Consider the following 16,996-nt stretch of genomic DNA (forward strand, 5'->3'; position numbering starts at 1 on the left):
TACTTTATAATTCAGCCAATTAGATCTCTTTAAATGTTCCCTTTTTCTATGAAAAAAAAACTATCAGTCTACATAAAATAACTATAGCATATATAAAATATAGTATATATATGTTATTAATAATATTATATCAATACACACATTATTCAGGTAGCATGAAACTTTCTAAGATCATTCCCAACATATTCAGGACATTCTAAGATACTCCTCCGGGTATTTTGAACACATTAAAAGTAATTCTGGAATGTGTTATGTTTGAATTTTTATCTTGTGCTATATTTGCCCAGGAGAAAAGTTCATATATTTTGTTCATATGTAGCCATATGTGTAATTATATACGTCCACATTAAAAAGTATGCTGTTGTGAAGATATAATTGAAATAAATGTTTATGTTTGTAGTAATCCATGATGTTGATATTTAATTGAATCAAATTATGTTATCCTCTTTTTATTCAATGATATTTATTTTATGTATGGACATATATAATTAGATATAATCATATATAAAGTCACATATATGAACAAAATACATATAATTATATACATACATACATACACACATACATACATAGGTCATACATACATACATACATACATACATACATACACACATATATATATATATATATTTTTTTTTTATATTAATACTTATTATTTTATATTATTATACTTTTATTTTGGGTAAGTTTTGTGTTATATTTGAGTTTTGTGCTATATTTCAGCTTGCAAATTTTAATTAACGTGTGTTTGTGTGTGATAAGACATAAGTTTTAATTTAAGAGAATTATATTATTATTGAAATAACAATTACAACACTTATCGTTATAAACTAAATCGTAAATCCCTTTTATTAGTAGGAAATTGTAATTTTTGTTTTTGTGAAAAGAAAAACTTTAATTTCCAAATTTAATATTTTTAAAATTTCTTCTTTTTTTTTAAGAACACTGAATATATATTCAGTTAACAGAACAGGCTCGATTCTTGACGGTATGCAAATAAGATACGCATGCGAAAATGTATAGTTCGCGTTACGTATACTATAGATTTTCGCGTTTCTTATTCGCACACCGTCAAGAATCGGGACCAAGTAATGCGATTCTGTAACTCATTATTGCAGTTAACGACAGTCTCGTTATCGTTGCGCAGCTTTTCTATAGTACGAAAAAGCTGCGTAATGATAACGAAACTATCGTTAACTGCAATAACAAGTTACAGAATCACACTACTGGGCCCTTATTTTTGAAATGGTTGCGCATACGTCAATTTTACTGCACAGGTTTAATCATACCATAAAATAGCTGCGCAATGAAAATTATGATACGCAAAAATTTCAAGAATATGGGCTCAGTTGCACAACGGTTAAGTAATTTGTCTAGAACATAATTGATCTAGATTTAGGGATCTAACAGTAAGAATTAATAATTATTAACTGCTCATTTGAGCGCTCTTCTACTAAATATTAAATCTACTTGATCACGTTAAACAGAGAAAATTACTCCGCTTCCGCGCCGTAGTGGACGTCTGTCTGGATCTGTCAAAGGTTTAAAAGAATACTCCAATCATGAACATTGGCTGCATTCAGCAGACTCAACAGTTGCACAACAGTTGAGTAATTTGTCAATGTAATTGGTCTAGATTTAGGGGTCTAATAGCAAGAACCAATAATCGTTGATTGCTCACTGAGAGCTTTTTCTACTGAATGCGCCCATTCGCTACGGAGCGGAAGCGGAGCAGTTTTTTCCGCTGAACCTGACCATTGGGTGCAACTCAACAGTTGCACAACAGTTGAGTAATTCGTCAATATAATTGACGATATAATTGATCGTCAATATAATCTAGATTTAGGGATCTAACAGTAAGAATCAATGGCTGCGTTCAGTAGAGCAAGCTGCTTTGCAACTGTGTTGTAAAATTCGTGAATCTGATTGGTACATGCTCTTGGATCTAACCAAAATTAAGAGCATACTCCAATCAGATTCACGAATTTTACAACAGCTGCAAAGCAGCTTTTTCTGCTGAACGCAACCATTAATTGCTGATTGCTCACTGAGCACTTTTTCCGCTAAACGCGCCCATAATGTTCCTTGAACGCAGGCACTATAATGCTCAATAGTAGTATTTGTATTTATCGAAACCAGGGATGGGTAATATGCGTGGCAGGAAAGTATTATGCGCATAATATGCATAAAATGTCTATTATACGCAGAAAACGCGCAGAATACGCAGAAAACGCGCAGAATACGCAGAAAACGCGCAGAATACGCAAAAAACACGCAGAAAACATGCAGAAAATCTCTAAGATGCGCCCACTTTAACCTAAAATAACCTTTCTTTCTTCAATATATAATTCCAGGCAGCTTGCACTTTGCTCTAATACCACTCCACGATTTGAAAAGAGATATTGCATACCACCGAAACGGTACGACTTCGCCAAAAAATAAGTAGTTCTAAAAGGATCTTAGGAACATGCACGTACTTTCAGATGGTCAAACAAATAGCATGTTCGATTGGCTCTGGGTTAATCTACTCTGGGTTACTCAGCCTACGTTTATTGGTCGAACAAGTACTTATAAGCTTTATGATTGGTTAGTAGAGACTACGCTTACGCAATTGTAGAATAGTTCTAAAAGAAGTATGCAGCAGAAAACCTCATTTAGTTATCTGTGCAGATTACTCGAGTTTTCTGCTAAAACTTCACACAAAACATGAAGTATTATGTGTACCCAACTCTGATCGAAACACAGCATGGAACTCCTCGCTTAAGTTAAATAATTGCGAACATTCAGAAAAAAATAAGTTGGACACGATTCAGAACATATTCTAATCTTGGCAATTTGAGGGTATAATGGCTTGGTTTACATCGTGCACTTGATACGCGTACTATATAGTAACTTTCTAATAGATAATCTTAATATTGACAATGCATATCAATGGCGATTCAATCAATACAATACGTTTTGTTGATGAGTATTATACCAGCTTAATATACCGTTGTTTATATATATCGTCGATATATAGATTATCTAATAGAAAGTTACTATTTAGTACGCGTATCAAGTACACGTTGTAAACCAAGCCAATGGCCTAAGTCCGCCAATATCTTTCTAGAACTTTCCAATCCCTTCTACGACCTACTCTAACCTCTTTCACAATACAGAATTATTGGCGCGCACGTTGCTTCACGTTGTTTGGTGCATGGTATTCAAGTGCTACCGTCACTCGACATTCAGCATAATTTTGTAATTTTCACTGAAACTTGACTTGATTTACCGTTGAGAAGTAAGTTGAATATCTTGAGAAATATGCACAAATATTTTGTACACGAAAGAAAATAGACTTAATTTCATTCGTATTGGTACTACGGGCGACTTAACCTGTCCCGATAAAAACTCTTAAGAAACTTAATTCATTTTGTATAGTTATAATTTTGATAAAAAAGGTTTTTATCGCGATATATTTTACGTTGCAACTGAAAACTAGAAGTCTGTAAAATGTTATTTATATTTTCAGAATTTAAGTACGTGTCGCTTCACGCATTAACCATCTGCAGCAGTCACTGTAGCAGTTTCTGTATTTTTTAAAACATCTAAAATGAAGACTAAATCAGCACACAAGAAGGGGAAAAAACGACCTCTTAGAGAGCCTTCTCTTTCCTCAAAGTCAGATAAAAAATTGGAGAATGTAGTCAAAATTAAAAAAAGTAAAAAAGCTAAAATCGACAATACTGTACAAAATGGAAGCCCTGTGGCCAAAACTGAAATGCAAGTACTTCGGAAGATGAATAAGCAGCAAAAGAAACAAAAAGAAGTAAAAGAACAAGGCAATATTAGAAAATTATCAAAAGCAAAAATAAAGACAAATGTAACTGAACAAACTAAACAAACTGCTGTTGAGTTCAAAGAGAAAACTCTTAAAGCAAAGGAAAAGAAATTAGAACAATTGAAAAATAAACAACTGATTCGCGAGGTGAACAAGGTTTTGCCTAGAAAATCACCCCGATATAAAGCTCCACAAAATCCCCTTGATCTAGAACAGCTAATAAGCAAAGTGGCTGAGATCAGAAATAGAGAAGTATTATCAAAGACTGCAAAAAAGAGAGTCGCTGTACTGCTTAGAAAGATACGAGTTGCACAAGCAGAGAAATCTAACAAATCAGAAACAGTAGAAAATGAAAAAAAAAATAAACAGCAAGCCAATGTATCTGCAAAGAATAAGAAAAAGGCTAATGTAAAGAATAAAAGAAAAGCAAAGAGAGAGCTTGGCAAAAATAAGAAAGTTAGAATTGACAACAATGAATATGACGAAGATCAAAGCGATATGGAAGTAGAAGAAGAGGAAGAAATCGAGGATGAAGAAGATGGAGACGAGGAAGATAATGAGAAGACGGCCATTGTAGAAGTAAAAAAGAAAATGAAGAAAACAGCCGATCGGCCCTCAGATGTTCCGAAAAAGAAGGAAACAAAGAATAAACGATATGTCCTTTCCGTGAGCAATCTGCCATATGAGTAAGAATATTTGTCACATGTTTATTTTTCAGTTCCTTTCCAGATCATATATGTCGTAACGATATTTAATTTACAGTATAACAAGCAACGAACTAAAGCAACACTTCCTGTCCAAGGTTGACGCAGTGACCAGCGTCAATATTCAGACTAAGCCAAGCACAAAGAAATCGCGTGGCTTTGCATACGTGGAGCTGTCGAACAGCGCAGATTACGAGGTAGGCGACATTATTTTCCTTACCATGTTATTTTTTTTATCTTGTTTCGACGGCTTTATTGAAATTCGACTTTCGTAATCTCAACAGAAGGCACTCTCGTTAAACCATACATTCCTAAAGAAGAAGAAAATAAACGTGCAATATACAATGTCCAAGAACGTGAGCGAGGTAGATGCCAAGAATAAAAAACTGGGAATGCTTAGAAAATTTGCCGACGTTAAAGAAAAAAAGAAATTGTCGAAGAAAGGAAAACAGAAGTCCAAGGGATCGAAAGCATAATGTGATTAATAATAGGGTTAATAGGGAAGCGTCTCTTATTACGAAGTCTCTCGTATTACAAGAAAAAGAATTCTTCATTTGTAATACTCTCAGTTCTGCCGGGAGAGTCTAGCAAAAACAGTTTTCACATGATGACATAAGTAGGAAATTTTTATTTTATGTGAAGAATATAGGTCTGTTCGTTTTCAAAGATATAGATTGTAGTGAAACTAGCTTGTTTCACTAACTTATTGCAGCAATATATAATACACTTCTGCAATAAGATAGTGAAACTAATTACTTTAAACTTTACTGGAAACTTGTTTTACTGGAAACTAATTAGTTTCCAGTAAAAACACTAACAATAACATTCATAGACTTAAGCAGCACATAGTGCTTGTTTTAGTGCTGGATTGCTTGCTGGATGTAAATATTCTATTTTGATTGGTACATTTCTGAAAATGGATTGAAATGCACCAATCAAAACAGAGTATTTACATCCAAGAAGCAATCCAACACGAAAACAAGCACCGTGTGCCACTGGCTTTAGTATATATAGACTGCGTGTTCTGAATGTTTCCTATTGTTTGAACTATAGACATAATATACATAGACTCCGCATACAGTCAGAAAAGAGAAGCCAATATATACATGCACCTCTGTTCTCTGTCTCTTTCTGCACGACAAAGTGTGCAATAAGATTTAAATACTTTTGCTTGCCAGTCCAGTCGAGATGTCGTTACGCTCTATAATATTATGGAAACGAGAAATGGATGCACGCGCAACAAAAAAGTGACAAAATAGAAAACTATAGCCCCTCTATTCTCGCTCTCTTTCTAGATGTTGGCTTCAATCAATTAGACGACAAAGGCATTCGGAGTCCATGTATATTATGTCTATGGTTTGAACGCGTCACAGAATAGAAAGATATAGCATGCGATCACCATCTTGCTTTTTTCTAAACGTCTAAGCGCCGTTAGGAAAAGATAGAATAGTGATCAAAAGTATTTTATCTTTTTCTATTCCGCTCAGCTCAATACGCAATCTATGTATACTAAGTCTATAGTAACATTACATCAATGCGTCGTCTACAATGGCAGTAACAAGTAGTAGTAAGAAATAAGCAGTAAGTAAATAGACTAATCACAATCGATTATTTTTGAATCGTGAGAATGGAATTGGTCTATTTACTTACTGCTTATTTCTTACTACTACTCCTAGTGCCATTATAGACGATGCATTACAGTTTCTCACTCAACAATGTAACTGTTACATAACACCCGCGTTATATTACATTTACATTGTTGAGTAAGAAATTGTAGCATTGATGTTCATGTTACAAATAGTGTTTACTGGATAGTTCAGGAAATTCTCCGAAAAACATTCTTCGAACAGGCCATATATTTTATTGAGGATGACTGTTTTGTTCTGTACTCGTGGTTGAATATGTTGTGCTTTGTATTACTTCACATCCGCTACGTATCATTGATTAACTCCTCATTAATGAAAATTCTCTTCTCACGTATACAAATGTTTTAATTAATTACACATGCATGAAATATAATACCGTGATTATCTAAATGTGCTTAAGAACGGAGCTTTTTCAACTGACCGTTAAATGTTGCATCTTCGGCCGTCAATACGGTTTTTAAAGTATGTATGTATATGTTCCACACTATTGTGTTCGTAAAACAAACGAATGCGTACATTTGCGCTCTTATTCAGCGCGGACTGGTGACATTTATCGTTGCAAGAAAATACGCTCTTTGAATAGAACGGGTCTCTATTTCTGGCTTCGTGCTATTCTCACTTTGCGACATCGGCAATGCATAATTCTGTGGAACTCTCAGCAGAACTTTATGCAAATTAATCTGTGGATTACGTACGAACGAGAACGCAATATGCATGCGACATTATATTCGAGGTTGTTGTCACTTCACGAGATTAAATCGAAATCTGTTTGTTGAATACTTAAGGCGAGAATGGGAGATGGCACGTGCAAATTAGAAACGACTGATGAAGATACACTATCGACCAAACTTGTAAAGGTATACACACGTGTATATTACTTTTAAGTATATTATGTCTTATGTTATTGAGTTATGTTGTGTCATATTCTATGTTATAATTCTATGAAAATTAATGTAGAGTTCCCAACATGCAATAGAATGTATGTATAATACATCATAAATAAGTATTCTTTTTTGAAGAACTTCCTAAGCTAATGTACACTGGTGCAATAAGTTTTAGTGAGACAAGAGGCCTGATATTTTTCCAAAAACTTTCTGAATTGGTGTTCATTGATGCAATAAGTTAGAGCAAAACAATATATATACTTGCTTCTCTCTAACTTATTGCATCAGTGTAGTTCACCAGTTCAGGAAGTTCTTAGAAAAGAACAGTCCTAAGTATATATTAGGTCTGTTTTTTCAAAGAACTTCCTGAATTAGTCGAAACTAGAGGTTTGTTCTTTTTAGCTGAAGTATCGACAAGACACTTGCGACAAGATAGAGTATATTTTGTTAAAAGCTGAACTTCTTATAAAGATAATATAAAATCTTCAGAGAATATTCTGGGACATTCTTAGGATATATGAATGTTCTCAGAACGTCTTTAGAACGTCCTTTGAAGATTTGTACGAGTAGCTGAATTGCACCTGAACTGGTATAATAAGTTAGAGTGAAACAAAATATGTTTGTCAACAAAATATATATAAGACAAATATATTTTGTTTCACTCTAACTTATTGAACCAGTGTGTATTAGTTCAGGAAATTCTGTGAAAAAAAACAGACCTAATATTTCATATTTCCCGATTATAATCTTGGCCATCTCGTTTGTATTGTAAATAATCAAATTGCTCATAAATGTTCATCGCATGCGACTTTTACATAGGAAGAGTTTTCCGAATGTATCATATACCCGGAGGAGTTAAACAAATTCTTGCAAGGTCGTATTCGTGTAAGTACAATTCTGTCGTAGACATGTGTATAAACCGAAGAATAAAAGTATCGTTTAAAGCGGAAATGTTACCCGTTTAGTTTAATTTATTTACAACTTTTTATCTTCCCGATTAAACACCTTATAAACACTCATTGCAAATGAGATATATCATTATAAAAAGAATAAAGTGAACTCTCGTATTAATGTCTTAGACATATCCAAGTAGCAAAATAACAAAATAGTATTAATGACGTTATTAATGCGCTATTAAAATGCTATTTGACGTCTTCATATTTCATATTTGGTGATTACTGAAGTAATTGATAAGTATTATTCGTTTCTTATTGTATTTGTAGAGAGAGAGAGAAAGTTCATTTAATTATACTTTAAAATACACAAATCCTGCACTTTTATGCATACACAGTATCATTTGTCCGTTAATGTTAATTTAAAATTAACTGTTAAGAAATATGAATGCGCATAAATTGCTTTTATGATATATACACGTAATTTACTTGTGAATGTGGTGGACAGTATTTACTTCGTTTATGTCTTTTCTTAAGTATTTAATTTAATGATTAGTTTATATCGTCATGTTCACGATACAAACAGGATTTAACAAAGGAGAATGAATGTTTGCGACACGCATTCGAGCAAGCGGAGGAGAAGTTGCGACAATTGTCGCAGGAGAGACTAAATTCGCAAAATACAATAACGGCAGGAAAAGAATCGGCCGCGAACAAGTTAATAGAAGTCAGCAAAAAATGCAGAAACCAAACCGCTAAGATAGAGGTATTGAAGACGAAATGTAAGAATCTAGAAGCTATTCTGGCTGTAAAAAAAGACGAGTTGGAGCGCCAAAAGGTAGAATTACAACGGATTCTCAAACCCGAAGCATGCAAGAATTCCAGCAGCGGTTAGTTTCCGTATTCTTTTCCCATTTTGCAAATAAGTTGCATGTTTGTCTTTGTTATAGAGATAAGTTTTATTGTTCAATTAGATTTATTTAGGAAGCGATCCTGAAGAAATGAGATTTAATGAGATATCTGATAATAAAGATTAATTACATGGATTTTCACTTTTTCAACACTCAACAATTCTCAATCTTTCAACAATTTAAATGTTCACTTATAAGAACTTATTTATTTCTGGAGACAAGTAACTAACTTGTAACGCTTGTTCACATATTCCATGTAACGTGTACAAAATTGTAACGTGTACAAAATTGTAACGTTGTACAAAATTGTAATCGAAGAGAATGGAAGTCAGGATAATGGAAAAGAGAAAGATTCAGGGAACAATGCAGGAAAAGGAGACGACGAGCGAATTAAGTGTTTGAGAAACAAGTTGCAATGGACTCAAACGAAACTTTGCGAATCGAGAAACACGTGTGCTACTCTTCGGCAAGAGTTTAAGAAAGTTCAAAAGGTATTTATGTTCTTGTTGTATAAGCTTGGTTATTTGAGGATGTGTATTCAACACGATAAACAAAAGCAATCCTTCCTTTTAAAAATTTTACATTTTTAAAAGAGAGATTCTGGTTTAGATAACCGAGAAAATGGGTTTTTACGAATTCTTTCTCAATTAAAATTAAATTTTCTGAAGAACAAACCTTTATTATATCCAGAAAATAAAAATTTAACAAAATAACGGCACTTCTAAATTATAAATCATTTTTCTCTTTCTCTTTTTTATTTAGTGTCGAAAAAATACTAATTTTGAAAATTTTCCAAAAAAGTCATTAATTCTCCAGCGAATTTAACAGTCTCCCCAGTCTTTAAATTTTCTTATTCCATTTATTTTAAACTATTACACGAGCTGTAATGTTGCTCGCCAATTAGAGGTGTTACTGGAGACGTAATCGGTGATATTAGCACAAAAGACTTTCAATTTTTTTAAATAATTACATAAAAAAAATTTCAATTTTTATAATATTCAAATAATTGTTTCATGCTGAAAACAATGATAAATCTCAAAACCCTATATTGATGTCTCTATTTACTTCTTTATAAAAAATTCATAAAAAATATTTATTTTTCGAATTTTTAAACCAGAACCTCACCTTATCTGAAATTTAAATTTTCTATATCTAATAGACAATAGACTAAGAATAAAAGTATCAGTTGTTGTGTAGCGAGGTGGGCGAAAACGTCAGTGTCACCGCGCTTTCGGGCGTACCAGGTGGTTGGCGCGGACGAGCTGAGCAAATCCGAAATTTGCAGCAGAAAGTGACGGAATTACAGATCAAATTGTCGGAACATGACAAATGCCAGAAAGAATCCTCCGGTAGGTCGACAAACTATAAGATCTCATTATGTTCATCAAAATGACTTTTCGCAATTACCACGTTATTTTTATCATATAAATTATTTCACGTCTTGCTATTTTAATATGCTATATCAAATTTATCTTCATACATGTGTAGCTAATTATTCGCAGCATTCATTATGTATACATGTCTTCTATAAGACAAATTGTGTAATCCATTTATTTATCGCGACAAGATCATTTGACATCTCTGGATCGACAAAACTTGGCTAATCTCCGTATTGTTGAGAAGGAGAGACGGCAACAGATAGAAAATACGGCGAAAGAACTCAGGCAGGCGGAAGTAACGTTAGAGATCTTGAAGAGGAAGTTTGACGCCTCTAAGGCGAGAATAAGAGTGTTAGAACACGAGCTGAATGTGGCGAGAGGAAATATCGCAATGCTAAATGAGAAAAGATCTCACGACGATCGTCTCATCGAGGCGCTGAATGTGAGTAATTGGCGGAAGATGAAATCTACGAAAAGAAATATTCTTACACGTGCATCTTGAAGGGATTGAGAAAAATCTTGGCTTTATATTATAATTCTAATGAAATTTCTTTGCAAAGGCATCTTCGCGATATCGTAAAACTAGTCACGAAACGAGAGGCGTTAGTGTAGTCGAGCGAATGAAGCGTCAATTGTAGACACGTGTCTATTCGCTATTACGAAAAATGTGTCTTGCATACAGTGCCACTTATAAATGACACATTGTACATTATGGACTTCCCGACCTCGATCTATCGAAATGATGTCGCGTTTCTAGAGACGATTGAAGATCGCTGAGGCGAAGTATCAAGAGTACAAAGTGGAAGTGCAGAACAAGGAACACAAGATCGAACGTGAGAACGCGAACATTAAAAACGAACTGCAAGCTACACAATTGCGTGTCGATCGGTTACGTAGGAGATTGGAGGAACGTGAGATCGAAATCGACAAGTTGAGGTTCGTACGAACAAATTCTCTGCAATATTGTAATAGAAATTACATTCCAGTAAACACCAACTATCAGTAACGTAATATTAATGTATTATTTCTTAATCAATAATGTAAATACAGTATAACGTGAGTGTTATGTAACAATTAAATTATTGAGTGGAAAATTGTAACGTAAATTAACGTAATGTTAATTGGTGCTTACTATGGGACATCTTTATATCGATATATTACTAGTACTTTTGATATATATTAATATATTGAGCGAGCAAGAAAACATAACACAATTGTCCGGAATAAAATAAAAGATTCAGAAGAAGAGAAAAGATATCAGTCTTTATTATTATTCTAATATATCATTTCTTGAAAACCAAATTTTGGCAATTTTGGTATTTCAAATTATACTGTCTGTCAAAATTAATACTTCGCGGGTGAAAAAGTTATTTTTTCTTTATTTCTTAACTCTCTCATATCAGAAATACACACAAAAAATATGTACTACATTCAGTTATTAAGTAAATATTGCTTTGAATACTATTTCATAAGTTAATATATCTGCAAATCTGTTGTAAGTTCATCACAAGTCCATAAAATTTATTTAAAATATATTCTGAATTCTAGTAAGTCTAGTATTATAATAAAAAATATTCAATTCAAGCAAAAATTCGATTTTCTTACTACGTAGAGTCGAACCAATTTTTTCTTCGATAAAGTTTTATAATATATTGTATAGAGAACAAATTATTTTGAATACATTGAGTGCATTAAATGCATTGAAATTATAATAAGCTTTTCTCAAATTTGCAATAAGTATATTTTAAGATTATTATTAAAAGAATATTAAAAGTATTTTAGTAGAAATTAACCATTACTTAAAAGGAGGAAAGTAAATTGAGTAATCACTTTTCTCAGCAGTAGAATGATATTTTTCTGTGTGCAGTATTAATATAAAGACGTGCTATTTAAAAAATGAAAATGAGCTAAGCTCATTTCCATTTCAGATCCGAATGTAATAATAAAATTAATAATCTATACGATAAATATTTTAGATTGTATTCGTTTTTAATAAACAAAAACATATTTGCTGCACAATTTTAGAAATGATGTTGCGTTGGATGAATCCTTCAAGTGTCGAACTTCCCTTCGTTCAGACTTTGGGTCGTTCAAAGGGTGTCACGTCAGCCCACCTGTTAGTTCACGAAATTTAGGTGAACCCAACGAATATGTAATTTTAGCTTTAGCCGCAGAGGCGGAACGTGTGAGATTATTAGAATTGGTGACTTTGCTCAATCGTCGTTTGGACAAGGAGAGAAATGAGATGATCTCCCTTGAGGTAAGAGATAATTTTAACATTGTGTTTGTTAAGAAATTTTAGAATGATTAATCCGACGAATATATATATATATATTAGCGACTATTATGGAAATATATGAAGATAATCTAAAATAACATATCAATTTAATAACATGATAAATCAATGAAGTAATTTGTTGATTTTATGACAAATATCTGAATATTCGAATTACCAATGAAAACAATTCGAATTATGATTAATATTAACCTTAATTTGAAACACTTAGATCATTTTCTTCACTCGACTTTTTATTTTGAATTAGTCGCAAACGATATAAGGAGATATGAGGCTTAAGCATAGTTGAGTTATAACAAAAAGGTAAAGTCGTTCTTGATTCTAGATTAAAGTGTCAAAATAAAAATAATTTATCGCTTTTCAGTTCTTTACATTAAATGTAATACATAAGAAAAGTTTCATATAAGGAGCTTATTTCTAGCAATATTATACGCGACCAAAGTTCTCATATCGTCAAACTCTGATTATGAATAAAAAAAGGAAATATTTAGGCATGGCTAATTATTGTAATAATTTTAATAAAATCCGCAATATATACATATATATGTATAAAAACTTGAAACTATCAATGATTTTATTCGCTTCTTGACTGGAAAAATAATATTTTTCATATTTTTTCAGTATTTTCATATATTTAAATAATTATATTTTTTTGATAAATTAAAATATGTAATATTTTTCCTCTTGAAGATTTAAGTATTGATAAGAAGATTCTAGAGTGTTAATATATTAAATTCATCTCCAAAAAAAGTAAATTTTTATATAAAATTACGTTCTAATCATGTTTCTCTTCATATTTGCAATAAAATGAGATATTTAAAAAGATATTTTCGATCATGACGAAAACGACTCTACAGAGTGCCAAATTGACATGTTCAAAACATGTATGCCATGTGATCCTCACGAGTTAAACTCGTGCATAGAATATGACTTGAAATTGTATCACAAGAAATACTCGTACGAAACTACGAAACGTATACCTTGATTATTCATTTTAAGGAATCTTTGCGTGAAGAAAAAAGGAAATGCGCAAAATTGGAATCAAAATTGCGGGACTCGGAAAAGGAGAGGGTGGGACTCGTCAAAGTGGACTCCGGATACAGAGCGAAATCCCGCGTGAGATCAACGTCGAGTCTGCAAACGTGTGAAGAGGTCATCAACCCTGAACAAGATCGCTTCAGGTGAGTTACGTAAAACGCAACGGAAGATTTTCAAAATTCTCGCGTCACACTGACACTGTTCTCTTCTGTGGAGGACTATTACGTGCGTAATTCTGAGATTTTTCTCAGTCTAAGATATCGCATTGGTATTTGTAATGTCAAGCTTCTCCGTTTCAATCTTGTTTCTTTCAAACGACAAGTATATTCACGGGAAAGCATTGCTTACCTGACGTTCACTTTTCATCCATTTTATCGCTATCTTCACGTTTAACTTAGAATTGAATTACTGGAAGAGGAGTGTCTCGCGCTTAAGGCCAGATTAGATACGGTGCAACAGGACAAAGCCAACGATCTCGCTGTATATAAGCGAATACTCGATCAGGCTAGACGGACTTTCAAAGATGCGTGCAGGTAGGATCTAGACCTAAAAAGAGACATATGCATTGTCATGAAAAATCAAAATTTCGAAATCCAGAAACTAGGAATCTATTATATATATATTAATAGTCGTTACTTGAAGCTTGTCTCACATGAGACATTCAGATTTGGATTCAGAGTTAGATCTGAAGTTTTCCGAAGTTATCTGAAGTTAAATCACATGACATGTGTGACATTATATTTATAATCGCAAGTCAATTGCTTACATCTAACTCTAAATTCAAATTTAAATATCTCACTTGAAACAAGTTTCAAGTAACAACTATTAGTGTATCTGTTAGTACTTATGGCATGGAATTTCTCGGAGTTTTTTCGAATAAAGTACACTATTGTTCCGAGGAGAAACTCCGAAATAGTACACATAAGTGTATTAATATCTACCCGTTTGGGTATGTTTTTACTGTACTCAAATGAGTGGATACACACAGAAAAATGTCATTCTACTCTCTCTTTCTTTGCTGAGAAAAGCGTTCTGTTTACTTCACTTCTTTTAAGTTATCTTCAACAAAGAACATTTTCTTGATAGTAATCTTAAGTTAATTATATTTATCACAAATTTGAGAGAAGCTCGTTAGAATGCTAAGCTTATCAGAACATATTTTGAATAAATAGAATTTGTTACTTACGATGAACTCATATAGATTTGTGGATACATAAACTTATGAAATACTTGAAACAAGTAACGTTTATTTGAATGCAGTATGCATTTTTCTGTGTGCATTAATGCACACGATTGTATAACGAGACAGTTGCAATATTTCGGTAAAATTGTATTTCAAGGAATTGCGTCTGTATTCGAATTTCAGTATTACGACTTTTCAGGAAATTATATGCCACTTTCCAAACTTCAATATATTTTTTTCTGGGACGATGCATGTCCAACGACTTGAGCCTCTCATGTACGCGAGCGAAATCTAAATTCTGTCTAGTAACTGTGCAGGTGTCGAGAGTAATATGCATGTATGCCTTTACAATTACAAAGGACAATTGGCTAATCTCATACGATGCCACTTTCCAATATGGCCTTCTAGAAATAGACTCCTCGTATAAGAAACGCGGACGACCGAGTGTCTATTTTTACTTTTTTGCAGTAGCAGTGGCCGATGTTACTTTGAGAGATGTAGAGTGTATATATATATAAGTATAAGTATAATATATACATATATATATATATATATAAGTACATAAGAATACTGCTTTGCTAAAGTTTTTCTCCAAACGACACACGTCGCGATTGTTGCGGATTGTTCTGATTCTCCATAATTTCGCGCTGAGGTTTCTGCAGATTGATCGTTTCAAGTCCCTTTATCTGAGAAATGAGTCTCAGGCAAATCTGATGTTCAACATTGATATCGAGAAATCTAGTGATCGTCTTTTATTATCTTCTCTCACGTCGTAATTAATTATTTCTACCTAGGAACACACCGTTAGCAGCCGGCGGGAGTCGTTCCACGATAACTATTTAGCCACAAAAAGAAGAGGGAAAAGGAAGAGATCGGCGCCAGTGTTCAGGAAGTAAAACCAACCGTTTAATCCAACGCGCACCCGCGTGCGAGGGACAGCAGACCGATTTAACGACGATCAGCGAGTGTTAAGCGCGCCGTTTTCGACGAAGAAATAAAACGTCTCCTCGGAGACGAACGGGGCCAGTCGCGATCGGAGTGGATGTAGCAGCAACAAAGCCGCGGCGTGATGATGTAACTAGGACACGAGAGATAAGGTGCAACGCCTCCACGTAAACCCGCGTGACACCGTCGGAGCAAAACTCGTCGTTTCGCTTCCACCTCGCGTCGTCGCCGTCGTTGTCGTTCTCTTAACACCGTCGATGTTTGCTCGGCCAACTCTGTCGTTTGCTCTCGCCATTGATATCGCGCCGGCGACATCGCGGCCGTAAATTCATCCCGTTTCTTCTTCGTTCCTCATATTATAACAGAGAACTGGCAAGACGCGACAAATTCTCGCGCGTCGCGTTCGAATCTACTTGCGGGAGTTCGGGTGAGAGAAGTTCGACGATTGGATGATCCTGACGTTGCGAATCGCGATGCGACGCGATAACGGTGCGTTGAAAGAAAATCTTATATGAAACAGGAGGTCCGTCCGGGGAACTTCTGAATTAGTGCACGTTAGTGCGATAAGTTAGAGTGGGAGCAAGTATATTTGTTTCACTCTGATTTATTGCACGAGTTCTTCGAAAACGAACAAACCTGGAGATTTTTTCTAATGTAGAATCGCGTAAGAGTATCATCGTTCAGCGTAATCTCAGGTGTTGTTACACTTTCGTTTTTGTGTTTACAAAGTGAACCAAATCTGTCGTTCAAGTGCTCGCTTAAGGTCACGGATGGGCGATTTATCTTTAGTAAAAATCGATTCTTGAATTGATTTTGAGTCGGAATAATTAGAAACGACTTGCTAAAAATATATCTAAAAGTATTTCAACTACTGAAAGTATCAATTTTGAAAAAATCGCGCAACGAGACTTTAAACACCAACGTTTTATGTAAAAGTCTGATATATCTAATAAATATAATTATGAGGTGTTTCTTTAAAACGAAGTAATTTTGATTTACAATATATTTTAATAACTTCTATTTTTTCAAAAAAAAAATCACGTGAATACTGAAATTGTTTCAAAAGGCTAAGGCCCAAATTCTGAATCCTCTTTTATCGATAAAAGTATCTTAAATATAGCTTCTCAGCCAATCAAGTACCTTCTAAGTCTCTTTTAGAGGCTCATTTATCGTTAAAAGAAAACTCAGAATACGGGCTTAAAAGTTTAACACATTTATGTTTAAAATAATTTGACAGAAAATTGATGAATAAGGGAACATTATTCGACAAGAAATTTTTCATTAATTTTTTATTTAT

General features: G+C 33.7%; 2 protein-coding genes across 2 annotated transcripts; both read left to right on the plus strand.

Moving 5' to 3' along the window:
* The first annotated feature begins 3,131 nt into the window (after positions 1 to 3,131).
* On the plus strand, positions 3,132 to 8,010 carry LOC116841249 (glutamic acid-rich protein-like). The gene is made up of 4 exons (XM_032808967.1): positions 3,132 to 3,280; positions 3,512 to 4,506; positions 4,583 to 4,721; positions 4,809 to 8,010. The coding sequence occupies exons 2-4, from the start codon at positions 3,593 to 3,595 to the stop codon at positions 4,998 to 5,000; spliced, it is 1,245 nt and encodes a 414-aa protein (XP_032664858.1). The 5' UTR covers positions 3,132 to 3,280; positions 3,512 to 3,592; the 3' UTR covers positions 5,001 to 8,010.
* Positions 8,011 to 8,442: 432 nt separating this feature from the next.
* Positions 8,443 to 16,679, plus strand: LOC116841209 (coiled-coil domain-containing protein 13-like). The gene is made up of 10 exons (XM_032808892.1): positions 8,443 to 8,454; positions 8,504 to 8,837; positions 9,177 to 9,349; positions 10,045 to 10,207; positions 10,426 to 10,679; positions 10,995 to 11,173; positions 12,263 to 12,497; positions 13,533 to 13,714; positions 13,970 to 14,104; positions 15,549 to 16,679. The coding sequence occupies exons 1-10, from the start codon at positions 8,443 to 8,445 to the stop codon at positions 15,595 to 15,597; spliced, it is 1,716 nt and encodes a 571-aa protein (XP_032664783.1). The 3' UTR covers positions 15,598 to 16,679.
* Positions 16,680 to 16,996: the final 317 nt, after the last annotated feature.

This window comes from Odontomachus brunneus, unplaced genomic scaffold, assembly GCF_010583005.1.
Source record: "Odontomachus brunneus isolate Ranch 3 - 2012 unplaced genomic scaffold, Obru_v1 Obru_scaffold_014, whole genome shotgun sequence".
NCBI lineage: Eukaryota > Metazoa > Arthropoda > Insecta > Hymenoptera > Formicidae > Odontomachus > Odontomachus brunneus.

What these genes read in the sequence shown, in the direction of transcription:
- LOC116841249 (XM_032808967.1), top strand. Translation starts at nt 3,593, where the DNA reads ATGAAGACTAAATCAGCACACAAGAAGGGGAAAAAACGACCTCTTAGA. An exon ending in GTGAGCAATCTGCCATATGA is followed by an intron (nt 4,507 to 4,582) that starts GTAAGAATATTT and finishes TTTAATTTACAG; the next exon opens with TATAACAAGCAACGAACTAA. An exon ending in CGAACAGCGCAGATTACGAG is followed by an intron (nt 4,722 to 4,808) that starts GTAGGCGACATT and finishes TAATCTCAACAG; the next exon opens with AAGGCACTCTCGTTAAACCA.
- LOC116841209 (XM_032808892.1), top strand. An exon ending in ATGCAAGAATTCCAGCAGCG is followed by an intron (nt 8,838 to 9,176) that starts GTTAGTTTCCGT and finishes TTGTAATCGAAG; the next exon opens with AGAATGGAAGTCAGGATAAT. An exon ending in ATGCCAGAAAGAATCCTCCG is followed by an intron (nt 10,208 to 10,425) that starts GTAGGTCGACAA and finishes TATCGCGACAAG; the next exon opens with ATCATTTGACATCTCTGGAT.